The sequence below is a fragment of the Ochotona princeps genome, chromosome 4 (genome assembly GCF_030435755.1).
Source record: "Ochotona princeps isolate mOchPri1 chromosome 4, mOchPri1.hap1, whole genome shotgun sequence".
Lineage (NCBI taxonomy): Eukaryota > Metazoa > Chordata > Mammalia > Lagomorpha > Ochotonidae > Ochotona > Ochotona princeps.
The window spans coordinates 84932225-84954846 of record NC_080835.1 but is presented as its reverse complement, the minus strand read 5'-3'; the positions used below and the strand labels follow the sequence as shown (position 1 = coordinate 84954846).

Sequence of the window (22622 nt, the reverse complement as noted above, 5' to 3'; positions counted from 1 at the left end):
TACCTCCAGTGTCCGTATGTAGGAGTCACCCTGTGCAGCTAAGTTTCTCCAGTGAAGGTACTTCCAATCTTCAACACTTAAACCTCCCAGCAGCAAAGCCATAGGAGATATCTCCAGTGCCCCGGGAATACTTTTGGATTTTGTTGCAGCAGAATGAACAGATTTTGTGTTTTAGCATGTTCTGGCAAAGCTCTGTCTTAATCATAAGCTGTGTGTTTTTCTACTTCTGTCCAGGGTATTTAGGTGTCATAGAATCTGCCAGGTCAGCATGAGGATGCAGTCCAGAAACATGAGGGAGCTGGAGGGAAAATGCTCCAACCTCTTGACGCCAGAGATGGGAATAGTTGAAAGACACTCTGTCAGCTTCTCTCAGGGGATACCTGGTGGCATTGAACCCTCATTGCCCGCAGCAGAAACCTGGATACCACATCTTTCTATGGGCTTGTCCTCCTTTCGTATCTTGCTGTGGCTGCTTCCAGGGACCAGGTTCCTTTTCTCCAAAATAATTGTACCAAGATCTTGATTTAGGTTTGTTTCCTGGCAAACTTAATCTATGATCCTTATTTACATTCAAGCCGTAGGTTATTACACCTGTTGTACTTATATACAACATTAATGGAACAGCCAGAAAATACCAGAAGTCAAGAAGAAAACATTAAAAAAACTTTTGATTTTTAAAATTTTACTTCACACTGCACTTCATTTCCTGTGACTGTGGGCTAAAGTTACCATATGAACTCAGTTATCCCAAAATGTATAGATGAACTTTGGTACTAGAATATATCACAAATAACCAGCTCAAGTAGCAGGTGTTCTGAGATGAATTTCTAACATAACTGTAAAAATCGATATCTTAAATATCTAGTTCTTAGAGAACTATTTGCATCTGTTGCATTGATTCAATGAATTTTTGGTACATTTCTTTTGTTTTCTCTAGCACAGAGCCTGAATCATGCTTGCTGAGTCAATGAACAGATTACTAATAAGAACCAATTTCTGTTTTCTTGTAAGTTGAGAATAATAAACTGCATACTTGAGGAATTTTTAAGAACTCTGAGCACTTATATTTTAAACTGTGAAGCAATATTTGGAAAATTATTTTTATATAAAAGAGTATTTTAATTCTTGTCTTTAGAAAGTATAAAGCCTATACATGATTTGGGCATGAAACTATACCAAACAATGGCCAAAGAAGAATTACCCATTCTACATCTTCTCTTTTGGATGCTCACACAGAAAGATAATGTTATCAGCAATGATGGTTGTTGTAGTCACCTTAGTCTACTTTCCCTTCCGCATAAATTTGAGACCTCTTTTTCACATACTAATAGGCCACATCTCTGAGGCTGGGCTGGAATGTTGATACATTGTGCCATGTTGTTTTTCCACTGACGTCACCCATTTGCTATGTTTTATTATTCCTGATTGTCACATCTCATTTGTTTCAAGGGAAAATACCATGACTGGATTTTTTCCTTCTCCCTGTCTCATGACAGGGTTTTGATCAATTCACCCCAGTAACTGTACATGATTCAGTGATCTTTCAAGCTGCTATCTTGTATCAAACTCGTGTCTTACAAACTGATGAAGTATTTATTGTTTTTACATTTTATTATTATTATTATCATTTTATGATACAGTTCCATATTCCCTATCCCCTCCCCAATTCCCTCCTCCCCACCTAGTTCCTCTATATAATTACTAACATATATCTCTTCATACACAGTCATATGTCCATCATTGTGGGCAGAGAGTCCAGAATCCTATTGTCAAGATATAGTAAACAGTTTCATTGTAAGTTCATCTTTGTCTGGAAGCAAAAATGCATACCACACTACATCCTCACATCTGGATGTTAGTCTCCATTTCACAGCTACTGTACATCCCCTTAAATGAAAAGTCATGATACAAAATCAACAATAGAAAGAAAAATAAAAATTTACAATGCCATGAAGTTAAATGACATGTTACTAGATATGACAGTTTCCATTACACAACTACTATACATCCCCTTAAATGAAGAGTCATAATATAAAATCAACATCAGGGAGAAAAAAGAAATCAACAACACAAAGAAGTTAAATAACATGTTATTAAAAGACTAACGTGTAGCTGAAGAAATGAAACTCAAGAACCTTCTTTCAGAAAATGATGCCACTGCATGATCTATGAGTCATTGAATGATTTAATCAGAAGAAAGTGTTTTGAAGAGATGAAAACAACAGAAAACAACAAAACCCATGCGATGTAGTTTCCACTGATCTTTGTTGGTGAAGTGTGTCTCCTCCAAACAATAAACAGATAGGTTTTGTTTTTTTAATCCAGTCTACTAATCTATGATGCTTGATTGAGCTTAAGTCATTTACATTCAGAGTTTAATATGTATGGGTGGTACTTTGGTCCTGTCATTTTAGGAATGGGTTGTTCATTGGTTTAGTTTTCTGCTGTCATTTTACTGGGATGTTCTTCACCTTTGCCTTTGGTTTTGGTAGGTGCTATTCCTCTTCTCTGTCAAGAGACCATCTTCAAGTATCATTTGTAGGACAGGTTTGAAAGAAGCAATTTTTTTTTAATTAATTTATTTTTTTTTTAAGAAGCAAATTCTTTTAACTTTTCTTTGCTGTGGAAGAATTTTATTTCATTTTCAAAGACAAAAGAAAGCTTTGCTGGATATGTTATCCTAGGCTGATAATTTTTTTCTTTTAGAATCTGGATTATGTCACTCCATTCTCTTCTTGCCTGTAGAGTTTCCTGTGAGAGGTCTCCTGTGAGCTTAATTGGCATTCCTTTATATGTCAACTGATTTTTTTCACGTGCACATTTAAGGGTCTTTTCCTTATGTTCAACTGAAGAGAGCTTGATAATCATATGTCTTGGTGAAGATCGCTTTTGATCAAGCCTGTTGGAAGTTCTGTGCCCCTCCTGGATCTTGTTTCCCATTTTTTTCTCTAGATTAGGCAAATTTTCCTTTATTATTTCATTAAATACATTTGCAAACTCAGCTTCTCTTTCTGTACCTTCTGGGACTCCCATAACTCTTAGATTTGGCCTCTTAATAGTGTCTTTCAATTCTTGAATACTTTTTTTTTGGCCTGATCCAGCTCTGCTTCCAGCTTTTTGTTTGTTTCACCCTGATGACAGGAAATATCTTCCAATTTTGAGATTCTTTTTTCTGGTTGCTTCATTCAATTTTGGAGACTCTCCACTGTACTTTTAGTTTGCTCTACTGTGTTCTTAATTTCTGATATATCAGCCTTGATTTCTTTTATTGCTTCCTTAAATTCTTTGAACTCTTGCATGAGCTTCTCATTTTTTATCAGAAGCTTTAAAATGAGTCTTATGAATTCTGTGTCCCCCATTTTCTCAATGTCTTCCTCAGTTAACTCTGAGGTTGGAATAGGGTTTTGTTCCTTTGCAGTGGAGTTTTCAGTAGTATTCATTGTGCCTTTGTCTCTTCTTTTGCTCTTGATCATTGTACTTTTGGTTAGCAGAGTCTTCTCCTTGGAACAGGTTGCTAAGCTGTGTCACCCACAGGTCTACAATGCGATTTTACTTATTGCAGTTGGTACACAACTCTTTGCTTGCAGCCACTTGTGCCCCAACCTCCAGCAAGTTCCAGGTCTGGGTTCTTATGTCAGATTTGCACCGTGGTCTCCACAGCCCCAGCTCTTGGGTCACCACTCTCCACCTCCTGTGATACCGTGCTGAGGCTGCACTGTTGTCTCTGCAACCTTTCTCCCACTTCCAGTTGGAGCAGGTCCCAGAGAGACACCAGGTGTCCTATATAGCTAGGTTGTTGGTGGTGCTGATCTTGTTGGGACCTGTTGGACATTAGATCTGGGTGCCACACGGACCCATTTTGACCTGTACGATGCCATAGTTGGTATTATTTTCCTGCGGGACCAGTGCAGTCCTCAGAATTCAGTGAGTTCTCGCGAGCTCAGCACATGTGCAGTTCATTGTTGTCCCCTGCAGTCCTAAAGCTATTGCCACAGTGTGCAAAATGGTGCCTGATGTACCACTACTACAGTTCTTGATCTGCTGGCCATCAGGTCTGAGGGCTACCCAGACCTGTCTTGGGTGGAACCTGTAGAATGCCGTATTGCTGCAGTTCACTGAGTCAGAAATGAGTTCATTCCCAGCTCAGCGTATGCTCATTCCTTTCCCTTGCCTTTGCCTCCTGATGCAAAATGGCGCCCAATTCAGCTCTAGGGGGCTGACTGGGCTATGAAATCCACCCTGTTCTCACACTGCCCATCTGGGATCTGCTGCTCTGTCTCTGCTCCTGGTCAAATCAAATGGACCAGCAGGACGGACAGTTCTTTGTCTAGGTTCACCTGCCAAGCTCCCAGTGACAGTCCCTTCCCACCTGGTTGCTGGTGGAGTTCAGATCGCCTGTTAGCTGAATGCCACTGGAGTATCAGTCACTGCAACACTACATTGTTGTGCCCACTGCTTTCCTGTGTCTGTCAGTTTCTAGGTACCCCTCTGCTGTTGTTCTGTCCTTTCCTAGTTCCTGGAATATGTCCTCTCTGCTTCATCCTGATTAAATGTTTTTCCATCTGTTTAAACGTGTCCTTACCCTATTCCGCCATCTTGGTTCCTGATGAAGTATTTGTAATTCAGGTCTTCAAAACATGACTTCTATTTTCTTTTCTTACAATCTAATTTTTGTGTTCTCCCCCACACTCCAGCCTGTGCAGCCTCCCTCTAGGGGCTCATTGGCAATTCATTAACACAATAATTCTACAAAGGAATAAATGGCTGCATATATTATCTATTATTTGTCATATCATTTTATACATTAGAAAAAGTATATGGTGACTTTTAAATTTTTACAGAGGCAGACAGCTGGTGATTGAGCTTCTATCAGCTGGTTCACTCCTCTAAAGCCAGAAAAGGTGAGGGTAGGACTATTCTAAAGCAAGGACCTGAAACTCAATCCAGGTTTCCCAAGGGGGTAACAGGAAGCCACTTGTTTTTGTCATCATTTGCTGGCCATCAGGGATGGCATTAGGACACCAGAATGGAGTGGATCCTAGATGTTCTAACATGGAATGAGAGACCCCACTGCCAAGCTAACTGCTTGCCCTCTGTAGTGGTATTTTAAGAAATTACAAATAAATCACAAATTGATCATTTAAAAGAAATCTGAAAAATCAGTGGGGGAAATCTCGGAGCCTGTGGAACTATAAATAATAAAAAAAAAATCACGATTTTGGTCTCATCTAGAATAAAGCACCAAATGCATAATCTGTTGGATTTAAAACTTCAGAAGAAAAAGAAATATTTTACAATTTGCATATTTATTGTGTAACAAGCTAAATTATATTCTAATATCTGCAAATATTACTTTGTGATGATTTTGCCATCAGGATTATACACTATGATGCCATACACCCCCAAATCCTTACTAGAAAAGAGCTATTAGCACATTTATCCACCTAAGCTCAGTTTAAATTGAATTTATAAGGTTAAACTGTGTGTCCAAGTCTGTTCTGTTTGCACAGTAATCCCCAGGTGTCTATATGGTGTGCCAGCCTGTGTTTCCAAGGATAAAGAACTAGAGAGAAATAAACCTAACTGACCCACTTGTTTGGCTTCTAGAATGAGAATCTCTCTGCATTTTGCTACTTTTCTCATCTGGTTGCCCAGTAATCCTTAGTGGTATTTGTATATTCTGAGTTGATTCTCTGTTAGCATTGTAATGCTGCTGTAAAAATGTACCACAAAATGGGAAGAGTTAAAACAGCAAAGCTTTATTCTTTCCTAGTTTTGGGATGCAAAGTTTGAAGAGCACAGACATTGTCATTGGGCTGTGCTTTCTGCTGAAGATTCTAGTGGATGCTCCTTCTTTGCCACTTTCTGGCTTCTGGTGGTTGCCAGGAAGTTTTGGAATCCCTGAACTTGTATGGCACTGTCACCTCTGTCTTGCATGGTCTTCTCTCCTGAGCGTCTGTCTTATCTCATCCTGGACTCCAGTTTTATTGGAGTTAAGGCTCACCCTAATCCCGGATGGCCACTCTTAACTTGGTTACACCTGCTGAGACGTTGGTTTCAACTGTGCTTATACCCACAGGTACCTGGAGTTAGAACTGCAATACTACTTTCTTGGGAGACACAAGTGAATATATAACACATATCACATGTATTTCTTTTGAAACCTGGAAGCCAGCACCATATTATCCATAAAGGCAAAGGGTACTATAATTGTCTATTATACTTCTCAACAAAATCCAATGCTAAACCGAATGTAGTAGATATACATAAGGGGTATTCAAGGAGACTTAAGAATAGTGAATGTCTAGGTGACAAAAATGGCTTTCTTTCTTTGTGTGATGATTTCTCAAAGGGAGATGAAATTCATAGGAACTAAAATAGATTCTGCAAACAGTGAAATATTCCAAATTCATTTTCACTGAGGAAAGGCTCAATAAGTACAGTTTTAGAAAACAACATTACATAGTTTCGAGAAAATTACAAGCAAGGGATAGTGTGATGGGTATGCAAGTTGTGACTTCTCTTCCGTATCCAGAAAATGCATCCAGTTACATTTGATTTCTGTTTGACTTATCTACAGTTCAGCCATATATTGCTTCTTGAAATCCTAGTAACTCTGTGAGTACTAAGATCGAAGGCATAATAGGTTGGTCCACTAAAGAAAATGAAGAAGTCTGTAATAAAACAGAATTTGTTGAGTTAACTTAGAGACAATTTCAGCTATCTTCAATTAAAGAAACTGCCCCTTTAGCAATGTAATATTCAAATGCAAAAATACTATTTTAAAATTGTAAACTAATTAGCCAATTTTTTTCTACTTACCATACCACTGGAAAACTGCATCAACTCTATTTCCTATTTCTGGAGATATTCTTGATATACTTTTGGGATATCCCGGCTCCATGGATTGCCTTTCATTGTCATATCTGATAAGAACAAAATGTCCCATGACTTAAACATCATATAAAACAAAATGTTAACAGTTTTCTTGTAATTGTACATATTTTATGAAGTGTCTTCACAAATATTTCCTCATTCAATCATTGTGGTGTCCTACTTACCAGGATTAAGAACATCTAACTTCTCTACCCAAGGGTATGCACTTATTTATGAAACTTCATGGGTACATTCATCTTTTTTTTAAATTTATTTTTATTAAAAAGGCAAATCAGATTTACAAAAACAAGGACATAATGAAAGATCTTCCATCTGCTGGTTCACTCCCAAAATGGCTGCAACAGCTGGAGCTGAACTGATGCGAAGGAGGAGCCTGGAGCTTCTTCCAGGTCTCCCACATGGGTGCAGGGTCCCAAAGCTTCGGGCTGTCTTGCACTGCTTTCCCATACCAATAAGCACGGAGCTGGATGGGAAGTGGAGCAGCTGTGACACAAATCACTGCTGGTATGGGAGCCAGGCCCATGTACATTAATTCTAAAATATATTTGTGATCACTGATTCAATGTTATTTTCATAATGAGCTTATTATACTTTCTAGGACTTTGAATTATGTGATGCACATAATTTCTCTCTCTCTCTCTCTCTCTCTGTGATAAGTTTGATTTACACACCACATTCTATGTGATCTCTGAATTTCTTTTGTTGAGTGTCAGAATTTGACTCAGAAATGAGCGTTAGTCCAAGTTTTTGTTCTAGCCTACTGGTTTATGAAATTTTGCTCTTTTTCATGATGTAGAGTTCTCAAGGGTATCATACATGCATTTAAATGTTATGGAAATGGAATGCAAGCCTTGGCAACATCCATATATGCCCTCACTAAAACCTAATGAAGAACACCTAGATATTTAAAGCCTTTGCATGTGTGATTGTTAGCCGTGTGCAGTAAGAGTAGGAAATACAGATTTCAGCCTCTAGTTGAAAAACTAGTTTACCTTACCTCCAGAATTGTGTGTTCACAAAGAAGTATATCTTTCTTCTGTAGAAAACAGCTGCATCAATAGCTTGCACAGTGCTGGGGAAGCCATAGTTTGATATATCTCTGGGGTATCCACGCAGAATGTCATAGCCACTCAGGGCCCAGTATTGTCTGCCTGTCAATGAATCAGGCTCTGTGTTAAAGATCTTTAATTTCATAAATCTACTAGAGATATGAAAATGGAACAAATCCTCATAGTCTAAAAAATGAGGGTGGCAAAGCAGATGCAGGCTATGATAGCACTAACAATTCCCCAGCGTCTATCATAACATCCAAACTGCATGGCCAGACATTCAGGTCAGGGCTGCACAATTCATCATCTTATATAAATTTTATACACAAGCTAAATTAGAGCTCTGAGCAATCTTAGAAAATTATAAGTAGGATGAAAACACAGGACTATGAAAGATCACTAAATGCCATCTTCTCATTTTGTTGATGAGAAAACTGAGGCTTCATGAAGGTACAACCTCCTCATGTCTATCAAGCAGTTCTTGGTTAAGAGTGGCTCAGCTCCAGGCTCCTGGCAAAAGCCTGGGCACCTCCTCTGAACCAGCAGGGACCACAAAACAGCCCTGCACCCACCCTTCAGGTAGAATCCAAATAAGATGAAAATTTTAAGCAGTTACCTTTAAAGAGGAAAATTAGGTCCCTATCAAAATCCTCATAAGCAGCTTCTATACCACTTGGCAGGGATGGCCAGAACAGGGAAATGGAACTCAGCTCAACTCTTTGTAGCTGAGGATGTCGTCTCCAAATGTACCTAATGGAATAGAAGGGTATGTTCACAGAATGGTCTAAATCAGCAGTTTTGGTGATTTTTGGGCTAGTGATGACCATTGCTGGGAGGATATCAGACTACAATGCAGTCCAAACACAATAGCCAGCACCACCAAACTACAGCACACATAGTATCCAAACATAATAACCAACACAATAACTGTATTATGAAATGGTCTGCCTGGTGAGTACATTACAATTTTGGGTGAAAGTCCCAGGAATGAGCTTATTTGATTACATTCGGCATTGTGCTCTACTCACATGTTGACAAATTTTTATAAAGTCAGATATACAGAGAGAAGGAGAAACAGAGAGGAATATCCTCCGTCCGATGGCTCATTCCCCATATGGCTGCAACGGCTGGTGCTGAGCCAATCTGAAGCCAGGAGCCAGGAACCTCCTCCAGGTCTCCCATACCGGTGCAGGATCCCAAAGCTTTGGACCATCCTTGACTGCACTCCCAGGCCACAAGCAGGGAGCTGGATGGGAAGTGGGGCCGCCGGGATCAGAACCGGCGCCCATATGGGATTGCTGCGCATTCAAGGCGAGGACTTTAGCTGCTATGCTATTGTGCTGGGCTCCACTGTTTCAAATAATAACTTGGAGCAATCACTTACAACAGCAGTGTGTACCCACAGCCATCAATCACACAATCACAGGGAAATTGCCAGTGCATCAGATCTGCCTCACAGCCCATAAATGATCATTTCCATTTACTTGATTGTTGGTACCAGGTAAACTCCGCTGTGAACTTACTCAGCACCTACAAACCATGTCTGTGTCACTTTTCACTGAGATCTGAATGCTTGTCAACACTTTGCTTTTCCTTTTCTTGGTTGTTTTACCCAGAATATACTAAGAACTCCAGTGGGATGCATACATGTAGAGTTCAAAGGAAAAGCTGGGTACTCATGACTGAACTGGAACCCAGTGTCAAGGTATACCCATGAGGGAAAGAAAAGGAACCGTGCTGTTTTATACTTGTCTTTAAAGAAAATGATTTCTCCCCGGAGAGTGGTGGCAGCATCAAAAGTCAGCCTGGGATCACAAGCTGTGGGTGTGGTTGCTCCCGTGGGCTGGACGGGGCGGCTTGAAGGTCCTGAAAGACAAAGGTGTTGTAAGAGCTCAAGTCCAGTGTGATGACCAGTGTACTTCAGTCACTGCTCAGGAAGGAGAAGGTCCAGACAGGACAGGAAATGCTACTAAGCAATGAAGTAACTCTCATGCAGCTCTCTGAAGATTTTTATTTGCTTATTTAATAAAAGTAATAATGATTTTCAGGGCCAGTTCCAGATGAAGTTTGAGGCAAAAAAAAAAAAAAAAGGAGTTCACGCCCTCTCCTCTCTTAAATTCTAATCGCGTCTCATCTCCTTCCACTTATTCTTTCTCTACTCCCGTTCACTTTCAGGATGGAATCCTGTATTAGTCTTTTTTTTTTTTGAACACATCTTTAGAACACATTTATTTAAAAATTGAAGATTTGTAATCAATACTAATAACATGGTAAACTTAGAAGATTAATGTCAAAATAATTACATGCAATGGAATCTTGTATTAGTTTTGTAGCACAAATCTCAGTTTAAATCTCAGCTACATTGTATCTATATTAATTTGTATTTTCTCACTGTAGAATGAAGTACTACACAAATAATAAAGAGATTTTGAAACATGGGTGAAGAAAAGGGAGGAGACATTTTCAGGGTGAAGAAAAGAGACGAGGAATAAAGGCAGAGAGGAATTCACCATTCCTGAAAATGTTTTGTCATGAAAAAAAAATCTGATTTTGATGCCTTGCCAACGTTGATTCTTAAAATTATTCTTATTTTTCTAAGTTTTATGAGTATATGTCATACTCTTCATGATACATATTCCCCTCCTCCCTATCTCTTATCATTTTTCCCAAATTATTAAAACATCATATATTCAGTTACTTATTGGCAAACTTGATATTATAGCACTGTCCCATCGGAGAGAAGGAAGTGCATTCCTTAATTTCAGTCCTGTCTATCCCATTTTACTCTTGTTTAAAAACATTTGTTTATTTTTATCTGAAAGATAGGTTACAAAGAGAAGGAGACACAGAGACAGAAGGATCTTCCAACCACTGGTTTATTCCCCAAATGGTCCCAAAGGCAGAGCTGAGTGGATCTGAAGCCTGGAGCTGGGTCTCCCACACAGGTGCACAAGGCTTTGGGCCATCCTCTGCTGCTTTCCCAGGTCACAAGCAGGCAGTTGGATGGGAAGTGGAACAGCCAGGGATAGAATCAGCACTGATCCGGGATTCTGGCTCTGCAGGAGGACAATTAGCTTGTGAGCCCTCATTTGACTTGTTCCTTCCATTCTACAACACATGCTTTAACAAGAGCAGAGAACTCCTTTTCTTGTTTCTCTGCTCTTTTGGTTGTAACAGAGCGGGGACTGAGGTCATTTCCTGGTCCCAGAGCTTCTTATCACAAGGCAAAAGATCCCTATAGCCCTTCCTCAAAAACCTCAGTAATGCACTGAAGATTCTTTTCTCATTCCCTCACTCTTCCACTAACACTACTTTAATATCTTCCTTCTCTTTTTATTTACATGCCTCTTTTTTTTAAAGATTTATTTTTATTTTTATTTTTATTACAAAGTCAGATATACAGAGAGACAGAGAGGAAGATCTTCCATCCGATGATTCACTCCCCAAGTGAGCGCGATGGCCGGTGCTGCGCCGATCTGAAGCCAGGAACCAGGAATCTCTTCCAGGTCTCCCACGCGGGTGCAGGGTCCCAAGGCTTTGGGCCGTCCTTTACTGCTTTCCCAGGCCACAAGCAGGGAGCTGGTTGGGAAGTGGAGCTGCTGGGACTAGAACCGGTGCCCATATGGGATCCCGGGGCTTTCAAGGCAAGGACTTTTGCCGCTAGGCCACACTGCCAGGCCCTATTTGCATGTTTCTTAACAATGCCTTGCTTTATCTATACATATTTTAATTTATGTATATTCTTATAGCATATATTTTAATTTCTACATGGCATGATAACATATCATTCTATTTATTTTTTGCAAAGCATATGGTTTAAAAAATCTTTTCATACTGCTGCTAAATGTGCATCTGAGTCATGCTTCCAACCATTTCATGCCCTTGCCACATTTTCACTACGGAGTCTCCTCTCATAGAACATCACCCCCCTGCTTCTCTCTAGTTTCCAATGCTACAAATCAGGCTGCAAAAAACATATTCAGTGTGACTTGTACATGTCTTTTGATCTATGTGAAAATTTCTTTGAGACACAAGTTCAAGATCAGGGGACAATCATATCATTTTAGAACATGTAAAATTGCAAGCATAAAAAAACAAAGAAAATGTCTCCCATTCTGAGCCAATGGCTGAAAATCATTGTGGTACATTTTTTCTCACCTTTTAATTAAGGAAGCAAATGAAGCCCTCCCCTTTAAGCTTTTTTGCTAACATTATATCTAACTGGAAGGTTCCATAATTCAGTTTGTGCTCGTGAAGTATCTGAGAGATGCTCAGATGTTGAGTTCACTGAGGGCCTATACCTAGTAATTCAGTGTTCTTCAGATGTGCTTACCATAGATGGCCTGAATGCCATTGATGTCATCTTGGGAGAGTGAATATGTGCTAGGTTCTCTGAAAATGTAATTTGGGTACATCAAGGCACCAGGATCAGAGGAATGAGCGAGTCCCAAGGAATGGCCAAATTCGTGAGCAGCAACAAGAAACAAGTTGTAATCTGAAATGCAAGCATGCGTGATTATTAGATTCAAGTGGATCCAAGGGTGGTAGAAGACTGATGTCATCGGAGACAACCTCCAAACCCCAACTGCCTGGGGACACATTGCTCCCCTTGCCTGTCTTTCCCACCTTTCCTTCAAATGCTTCAAGAAATGGATATTGGGAGAACCAAGGCAGGAGACATATGTTGAGATGAGGTGAGTGTGAGCTTATCATAAAATCTTAGAAGCTAAAAATCTGCCATTATTCCAACCCTCATATTTTATGAGGCTTGGACAAATGTTGGCAGCACATTTGTTGAAACATCTCTGCATCCCATTATTGAGTACCATTAATAAGTGCTTAAAAATTTAAAAGGTGCTTATGGAAATGGAAATGTTAGTTAGCCTGATTTGTTAACACACACACTGCCTACTTGTAGGTGTCAAATTATCAATGATACATCATAAATATATGCAATTAACATAACAGCCAAGAAAGGAGAAATTATAGTAGAGCCATGGTTCCATGGCTCTAGGCACCTGTGTCTTCTGCTCTCATGCAAACACTTGCTGCTGTGCCATATCCTCATGCTTATCAGTGGGCATCTCAGGGAACAGGTGGGTGAAAATGAAACTTGCCAGGCAAGGGAGCAGCCTGAGACGCAGGCTGACCGAGACTGGCTTTTGACCACCCATAGTTTGGAACCAGCTCTTCTCTGTTGTAAAGAATCCAAGTAGCTAGATAGACAAATTTTCTGTCTTATTTCTCTTGTTCTTCTTTTAACTTCAGAGAACATAGTGCCTTTCACAGTTGAGAACATAAAAAAGATAAAGATCCTCCTCGCTATCAAAGCCTAAGACTTTTTGCCTAGCCTTCAAGACCTTCGTCACAAGGGCCCAGCAGAGGTTTGAGAGCTCCACTTCTAGTGTAAATCCTCTGGTCCAACCAGTGTCTGTACACCCTCCTGTGCCTTCTCTCGTGTGATACTTTTTAAAAAATTCATAGTTGTAGAATACTTAATTCATGCTACATAGTAAGATCTTTAATTATAATAATGATTTTTTGTGAAAATTGATGAGCAATATTTTTCCAGTAAAGGAACTGAAGCCAACAGATTTTAAATATCTTACAGGTCTTGTAACTAATATGTGATGGATCTGTGACTGAGGCCCCACTTGAAATGGCAAGACACGCATTACCACAGTGCTGAATTGCTTATTGATAATTAGCCTACCAAGATTCTACTCATGTTCCAAGACGTGTTTTTTTTTTTTAAGAAAAAATTTTTTATTTAACAGATTTCCCAAGAGTTGGGGTCCTCCATCTACTGATTGACTCTTCAAATGGCAACAATGGCTGGGGCTAGACCAGGCAGAGGCCAGTTGTTTAGAACTCCATCTGATTTTCTACATGGGTGCAGAGGTCAAGGACTTGAACAGTGCTTCTCTGCTTCCCCAGGTGTGTTGGATCAAGGTGGAACAGCAGGGACTTGAACCAGTGCTCATGTGAGATTCTGGTATCACAGGCAGTGGTTTAACCTACTATAACACACTGCTAGTCCCTGGGGCTTGCTATGTTATCTGTGTTATAGTCATGTTCTTCCACCTGAGTAATTAAAAAACCATCATTGAGTTCCTGGAGTACTGTGCAAGGGAACACAGGATCTGTTACTATGACTTTCTGCTCTTCAGGAGTGCACAGTCTAGAAGGGGGAGAGAGGCATAGGCAGGTAACCACAATTCCCAGAATAGTGAGAGACAGCAGTTAGAGAAGGAGGTGCAAGCATTGTCAGGATTCTGTGGAGAAAGTTCTCCTTTCTAGGTAAGAGCACAATGCAGCCTTTGATGCAGCAAAGTCAGATGAGGAAGACTTGGAAAGATGGGGTTTGAGGTAATGGGAAACTCATTTCAGGAAGGGAAAACAATGTAGGATGACTTAGGGAGGATGAAGGGTGCAAGGTATTCACTAGCAGCAGTGAATGTACGATACAGCTATGAATGTGAAAGATGAAGGACAAGTCAAGACTCTGTTTTGCAATTTAAAAGGCAGGAGAGGAAAGGTGGAAGGTGGGATGTAGGTAGAAAGAATATGCACATGGGAGAACACTCTAATTTGATCATTTACTCCCTGAATACCTGCAACAGCTAGCGTTAGGCCAGGGGAAAGTCAGGAGCCAGGAATTTCTGTTCTTCACATGGGTGGCATGGACCCAACTACCTGAGCCATCATCTTCTGCCTCCTGGGGTGTGCATAACCAACAGGAAGCAGGAACAGGTTCAGAGCTGGGATTCAAATCCAGACAGTATGATATGGGACACAAGTATCTTAATGCTGGACCAAATGCTTAACTCATCAAAAATTGGGGTGGAAAAGCAATACCAGATGAAGCTATTTGGATCAGGTTTGGGTAGATTATGTGAACATTGGAACTTTTAAGCATGCAATAGTATGACTCATGATGGGCTTTCTGAGGACGAATCTTGCTGAAGTACTGGGAAAAAATGAGAGGCAGAGGATGGAGGCAATGAGTCCTGGTAGGAATCATTGAATATATTTAGGTAAGTGGTAATTTAATGATGATCTGAATTAGTGAAGAGGAATATAGAAACACAGTATTATGGGAAATTCTTTATATCTCTGTACATAGAGTCATTACTACAGAATAGACACAACACATAGCTAGAGAGACTGGCAAAAGAACAGATTCAAGCAAAGTTAGAAAACAACTTTCTGTTATTTTCTAGAATGTGCTGTCACACTGTGACCCTATAGCCTTGTCAAGTTCTGCATCCTCTCAGACCTTTGTAAGGTTAAGTGTTCTCTCAAACAGATGGTTTTGATACAAGGGGACAAACCATTGGCAAACACTCCAGGAACTTGACTAGAGAGAAGGGAGCTGCTTTTATTCCTAGATGCGTATAATTCTGAATTTCCAAAAAATAAAAAAAAAATAGGCCTCTGGAAAACATCATTCAATTTCAGAACATTAAAAATATATGCCCTAAAAGAGTGGGCAGCAAACCTTATGTGCTTAATAGTCCATTTTACAACGTCTCAACTCTGTCATTGCAGGGTGGAAGTACCCGTGAATGGCACACAAACAGATGAGTTGGCCTAGTTTCAAAGTATAACCTGTCAGTATGAATAGGGAGCAGGCAGGAACTGGACCTGATCTATGGTTTTTTGATCCCTGCCTTGGACACTGTAAGTGCATCCCACAGAAATCCATGTGCTAGAAGCTTCATTTCTCAATCACTGGGAAGCAGAGCCCTGCTCTCATGGGTGGATAAGGAGTGCTACAGAATGTGCCTGAGGTGTAAGCTTTCCCTCTTTACCCTAGTTTGCTCCTCTACCATGTGAGAATGTAGCATGTTGTCAGTTGCCAACACCTTCATTTTGGTTTTCTGAAATTCCAGCACTGTGTGAGTTCTGTTCTTCATAAATCATTTAGAGGTGGCTTGTGTTGTGACATAGTGCATTAAGTCTCCTATAACACCAGTGTCCCATATGGGAGCCAGTTCAAGTCCTGGCTCCTCCACCTGCACTTAGACAACATGCCTGGAAAAATAGCATTAAAATGGCCCAAGGACCCAGGCCCCAAATCTGTCTATGAGACCCAAATGAAGCTCCAGGCTCCTGGCTTTCAACCTGGCCCAGCCCTGGCCCTTACAACCATTTAGGAGAGTAAACCAGTGGATGGAAGCTGCATCTAAATTTCTCTCTCTAACGCTGCCTTTCAAGTAAGTAAGTTAGTAAGTAAATAAATAAATCATCCAGTATCAAGTGTTCTATTAGATTAAAACTAAAGTATTAAGACACTGCTCCAGGAAATAAGATTAAAATGAGATTTTTAAAAATCTAAGTTGACTATATCTTGAGGTCAGAAACATTGCAAAAGATCAGTTTGTGTGAATTTGAAATTTTATAATAACCTGAGTATATGTTAGCTAGAGTGGAAAGGGCTAGCTCAGAGATTGTGTGTGTAGCTATGACCTTGGATAACTTACTTCTGGAGGTTTTAGTCCATGTTTCTTCAGCATCAAAATGAGCATCTCCTCCAATGCCTCGGCCCGGCTGGAAGGCATGGGCAAGGACTCCATTGGGTCCATCAAAGGGAGAATTGTCACCATGAGCTGAAACGAAACAATTTACATGAGTCTCGGGCTTTTGAAGCAAGCAGAACTGCACATGACTTCTTGGAGCCTGACTTCTTGGAGCCTACCTCCTTGGGCAAAAGCAATATTGATGTCTGCGTCTCCCTGAAGGATCCTGGTGAAGGTCAGAGGGCTTACGACACTCCAGACTTGAAAGGCTTTCTCAACAGCTGCTTCCACATCAGCTCTTGACAGCTGTGGGGTATAGTTTATAATCCTTCAAAATGAGAAGGGGCACAAAGAACTTATTATTGCTTAGAACAACTGTCAGCAGAATAGGGTGCTGTCCTCTGGAGTGAGTTGCGTATGTGACATAACGTCACCAGAGAGAGTACGAAGAGGGAAACTCGTCTCAGGGACAATGACAGACATTGGTCTGGACAAGTTCCTCCAGGTCTCTAAACCTCAGATTGTTAATAAAATCAGAGTATAAGATAGTGTTTTTGTGGAGCTTGAACACATATAAAGCATGCAATTCAATACATGGCAAATAGTGTTCCACAAATACAGATATTAATGCTATCATTAAGTTATATGAAAGATGGAACTACTCTTTAGCAATGATTGAATTCTGGGTTCTAAATGACTGCTTAGGAAGGCACCTAGCATCCAAATAGTCCTCTTTGGGTTACTGGAGAAGGTTTTGCAGTGAAAAGAGCCAGTGGGAGTTGTTCTCTTTCATTTCCATATTCAGTCGCTATTCACAGTTCTGCTCGACACTGCTGAACTCATTCATACTCTTTACCAGAGTAGGAGTGCTTATCAATCTGCCTGTTTTGCTCCAAGTTCTAGAGCAGTGTGCTGTTTCTCAGGAGGGTTTGGTAGCTTCTGCACCAGTAGATGAAATGTGAAACTTGAAAGATCACCTGTAAGTCAGGTCTGTGCTTTCCCACCGGGGGTTTCCCGGGGTTAACACAAAGCTGCCAGTGTCGGGCACTCCACAGCGAGGCTTCTCCATCACTTCCAGAGTTTCTGCATTTGGCTTCCCCGTCACATTCAACCCAAAAAATCGTTGCATTTCTTTGAGCTTTTCAACAACCATACTTATGTTGTTCCTTCTCGCAGACCGATATTGGTGGCTTGGTAATTGGTAGAACTTTTCCAGGTAATTCTGAACAAAGACAAACATGCCAGTGATTAGTGTTTTCTATAAAACAGCTTGTGTCCTACAGGCATTTTGTAATCTCTCCTAAGTAGCTCTAGATGTCCATCAAGGACTAACGAGCCAGGCAGCCACAGGAACTGTAACATACATTCATGGGTTGACCCAGAGACTCGTGAAAAACAATCGAACAAACAAAGACCAATCCTCATGTTTAGTGCCTCAATTAATGTTCACAAGGAAAAATGGGCTATGCTAAAGAAAGGGGACAAAATGCTACTATGTAGTCAGAAGATGGCCTATTTTTATAATAAATAACTAGCATTTATTGACTTCTCCTCAGGTATTAGCTCATCAATACAGATCTTGCATTTTAAAAAATCCTATTTTTATCACTGTAGAGCAAGCTTAATCATCTTAATAAAGAAATAGAGACACAGGGATGTAAGGAATTCCCAGGTGACAATTCTGGTTCCAACTCACAGTGTTGTCTCTGAAATAAGAATTGATAATTTCCAAAGAAGAGTATAAAATATGTTTTGAGGTAATGGTGGCATCATTGCTAGTAGAATTTATTTATTTATTTATCACACTTTGGAAGGGGCCAACACTCATTAGGAAGCACAGATTCAGAGGGAGATATCAAGCCAATCTGATAAGATTTCCTTATCTGAGTGCCCTTCACAGGTGACAGAGCTAGAGCATGCACTTTGAATCAGAAAGATATGGGTTCAAGTCTCAGTGTTGCCATGGATTAAACGTAAATCCTTACACACATTACTAGCCTGATTTAAGACTCATTTTTATCTCTGAAATGGAAATAATAATGCCTTCTCCACGGGATTGTTGTGTGGATCAAAATGAGACAATGTTTGCAAATACTTAGCCAGGAGTTTTGGACAGAGGAAGCACCCTTGGGCCCTAAGCATTATAACAGTGAATGCTGTGATATTGAAATTGATACTCAGAACAAAGAAAGAAAACAGGAATAAGAACAATGTTTTTGAAGAACTTCAGTGTAAGGAAACTGTGCAGGAGGCATTTATAACAGTACTCCCTAGCATTTCTTAAAAGCTTGGATTGACTTTCATACTAGGAAACAATGAAGAAAAGTTGTTGGTTTTGCTTTAAGAATGCTTCCAAGGGCTTATAAGTAGCCTACAGTCTGGTGCTGGGAGATTCAATGAAATGATAAGCAGATTTCTGATTCACTTTAATCTCCTCTCCTTACATTCTTCTCTACATCTAAGACTTCTGGCTGTGAGGCAAAGCCCAGATCGGAAACAAGAGACACATAGCAGCTGGGCTGTGGATATATGGAAAAGAAAATAAGAGGAAGAAAGAAAGCCATTCGGTTGAATAAATAAAAACATTCCACATAAGCGAGCTCCTTGGCTGGAGAAAGCCTTACTTTTAATTGTGTAAGGATTTTCCAGCTTATTTTCATATTCTACTTTTAACAGGCCTAGTCTTTGCCCACTTGCACACTTCCAAATTGCTGCAGGATGTTCAGTCCTAAGCAAATCACCCAGATAATTTCTCCTCCTCCTCCTCCTTCTTTCTTTTCTTATTTTAGATGATGTTTACATAGTCAATCAGGGTGAGAAGGATCTAGAGTTAGGGAGAAGTAGGTGTGATCTTTGTTTCCAAACTTATGATTTCTTCTTCCCATTCTGGGACAAGAGGGCCAATGAGGGGATAGGCCATACCCAGCATCCCAGCCATCCCAGTACCCAAAGATGGGAAAAGGCCACCTGATATCAACCCAGAGTCACAATGTGGCACATACTCTGGTTCTGCCCAGGTGCATGTGACAGTTCTGAAATGCTATCAGTCTTGCCAACCTGTGGATGAGGAATCCCTTCCAATGTCTGTTGGCTAACACAGTCAACTCTATAGTCTCCATTTGCCTAGATATTTGCTGTCATTGTTTGGCTGGGTAGTGGTCCATACATTCTGTTCTTCTTTCTCTGCTATGGTACCAGATGTCCTTTGCAGGCCCCAATGGACTACCATGTTCTCCATGTGCACCATGGTCTGCTGTCTAAAACTCCATCCTCTACACTGAGGAGGATCAGTGTTCTGCTAGGTGGGCTCATAGACTTGAGCCAGGCAACCTGGGCCAAGCTGTATCCCCACCCTTGGGGCGTATGGATCCAGCACCCAATGTGTAGCAGGGCCCAAGGTGCTGGGACCTGCTGGACCCTCTACCCTGGGGCTCATAGATGTGCCACTTACCACACAGGTGGGCCCAGTTACCTGGGCCAGGAGACCCAAGCCCCTCTAGACACTCGACCACCCCTGGGGCTCATGGAACCGGTGCCCACAACAAATACAGGCCCAGTGATCTGGGCCAGGAGACCCAGACCCCTCCAGACCCCCAACCCCCAGGGCTCATGGATCTAGCACCTCCCTCACAGGCAGGCCCAAGGGCCCTCCATCCCTGGGGTTCATGAACTCGACACCCAGCACCCCCAGACTGGCATGGCTCATCTCTCCTCAGCATCCACCAACGTGTGTTTCAGCCTAGTTCGGTTTCCAACCTTCCTGTAGTTGCAGTTTGTGCTAGTTGGTGGTACAGCCTAGCCTTGCTCAGCCAGCCCCAAGTCCTGGTCCTAATGTGAATTGGCTGGTGTAGCAGCTCAACCTGGCCCCACCTGCACCCCATCCTGGTTATGAGATCTGACAGTGAGTGCTATGAATTGGCCCAGGCTGTCCCACCCCTTGAACTGAACCACATGTATGCCAACAGGTACTGTAACTTGGTTTGGTTTGGGCTGCTGCTTGTCTTGGTTCTTGCACATACCTGAAGGAACTGCAGCCTGACAAAGGAGATCACCAACCTCCTCTATCTGGTCTTCTCCTAGTGGCAGATCTTGCACATACTAGTGGCCCAGGTTGACCTGTTGTCCTGGCAGGAACTGTGTCCTTGCCCAATCAGCCCATATCCTTTCTGATTCTTATTAGGTGTTATAGCCGAGCCACACCTTTTCCACTCCCAGACACAAGTCTCTCATGGTTCAGCTGGAGCTGAGACCTAGCACAGCCCATTCTACACCCACCCTGACTCTCAGGAGTACCAGTGGATGCTGGGGTCTAGCCCAGTCTGACTCTCCTCAGACCCAGTCCACACCAGTGCTGAGGGAGATTGCAGCCATGTTCATCCCAGGACAATGCACTGATTCTGGCTCTCGCGTTCACCAGTAGGAATTCCAGCCCAGCAGTGGCATCCCCTTAGCTCCCCAACCAGGCATATTGCCAGCACACTTCTTGTATATGTCAATGGAGATTGCTACTCCACATGGATGAGCCCACATACTCCCTTGCAGATTCTACCCCCAGACCTGATTCACTCACATATTGTTGACTTCATGGCCCAGCCTCACAGTACCCGTTCCCTTTTCTGATGCTGCTGAGTTCTATGTTGTAGCCCTTCAAGTAGAGTGGCCTTGTCTGTGGAAGTCCCAGAGAAGTCATTCATCACCTGGACATGAACCCTCAGGTCCCTGCTCATCCCCACTTGTGCCATCACCCAGACTCCTTGTAACCCATACCCGCAAGTCCACAGAGCACACTACTGTGTGGCCTGAGGGCTTCACCTGGCACCATTGGCACTCAAGCAACCTAGCCTGAATTCTCATATCTCAGACACACAGCACCCAGATAATTTCTTTCAGACTGTTTCCATGAATCAGAGACCTAGAGAATCAACTCTGTAATCAACTCTCATAATTTTCTAATGATTGAAAAATCAACCACCCACCTAATTGATAGTTCATTTACCTGAACAATTTTTGCATTTTTGTCTTCTGGATGTTCCAAAGGTACTGAAAAGGCTCCAGAAAGCAGCATGTGGAGTAAGAACAGGACCAGAAGTGCATCCAGGGAGACCATGGCCTTCTTTCCAGATACTACTTCTCCTGGTTGTCTTTTCTGCTTCCCTGGGGATGGCCCTTCCCTTGAATGGGGACCCTGAGGTTCATCAAATTGTGATCATGCAATGATCTTTTAGTCCTTTTAAAGCTATGTCTTAAACAGTTGCTGCATCAGGAACATGAAGCAACACCGGTTAATTACACCGTGAAAATGTTGCAATTATTATAAGGTGATTTAGTGTTCCAAAATGGGGCATTCATGCAATAAAAAGGTATAGCTTTTTACTTCTGCTTTTGAGGTTCTCAGTCAGGTTTCTTTTTTTCATAATTGCTTGGTCAAGGAAAAGGATCAGGAGACTAAGTCTGAAGTTGTAGGCTTGCATTTCCTGATTATGTAAGACACTGGGACTGTATTACTTTGTGTGGAGGAATCCTATTAGTTGGTGGTAGGTGTTGTGGGACCAAGAAACTACACTAGAGACTCTGTTCCTGATACCTCACCATAAGTGACTTGGCTGCACCTGAGTGCACTGCCACTAGCAGGATCTATGTGGGGAAGGCAGAGAAGCTTCTGTAAAATGTGGTCCTTGGCATTAATTCACTGTGTAAGCTGGATTTTTAATGGAAAAGACAGAGAATAATACTATGATAAACATTTGAATCATGTGCCAGATGTTTATGCTATAAATATGTATTACTCAGGTCTTCCTCATATAGTCTTAGTAAAAAGATTCTATTTTAGTCTTCATTTTTAGACAAAATTAAATTTAGAGAGAGTTGGAGGACTCATACAAGTCCTAGCTTAGTAGTAACTTTGGAGACTGAATCAGCAGTTGGTAAGTATATCAGACTGTGCTTGGAGCCTCCCATTTGAGTTCCAGGCCGTCCTATAATAGCTGGGATACCTGGCTTATGTTCATGAAGCAGGCAACAGAGAGGGGGAATGAGTGGGTTTACATATTCCCGTGGCTTACATTTTCCCAAAGGAATCAGATGTCAGGAAGTTTTCCAGACAATGTAGCTACTAGGAGTTTGTATAGCCAGAAGCTCCTGGAAATGCCTTTCA

The 22622-nt window shown here is 41.3% G+C and overlaps 1 protein-coding gene across 1 annotated transcript; it reads right to left on the bottom strand.

Annotated features, from left to right (window-relative positions):
* Window positions 1-5978: 5978 nt before the first annotated feature.
* On the bottom strand, window positions 5979-21597 carry MMP8 (matrix metallopeptidase 8). The gene is made up of 10 exons (XM_004585015.2): window positions 21465-21597; window positions 17446-17690; window positions 16648-16796; window positions 16433-16558; window positions 12280-12441; window positions 9695-9812; window positions 8563-8696; window positions 7895-8048; window positions 6823-6926; window positions 5979-6674 (listed from the first exon to the last, which is right to left on the bottom strand). The coding sequence occupies exons 1-10, from the start codon at window positions 21573-21575 to the stop codon at window positions 6571-6573; spliced, it is 1407 nt and encodes a 468-aa protein (XP_004585072.2). The 5' UTR covers window positions 21576-21597; the 3' UTR covers window positions 5979-6570.
* Window positions 21598-22622: the final 1025 nt, after the last annotated feature.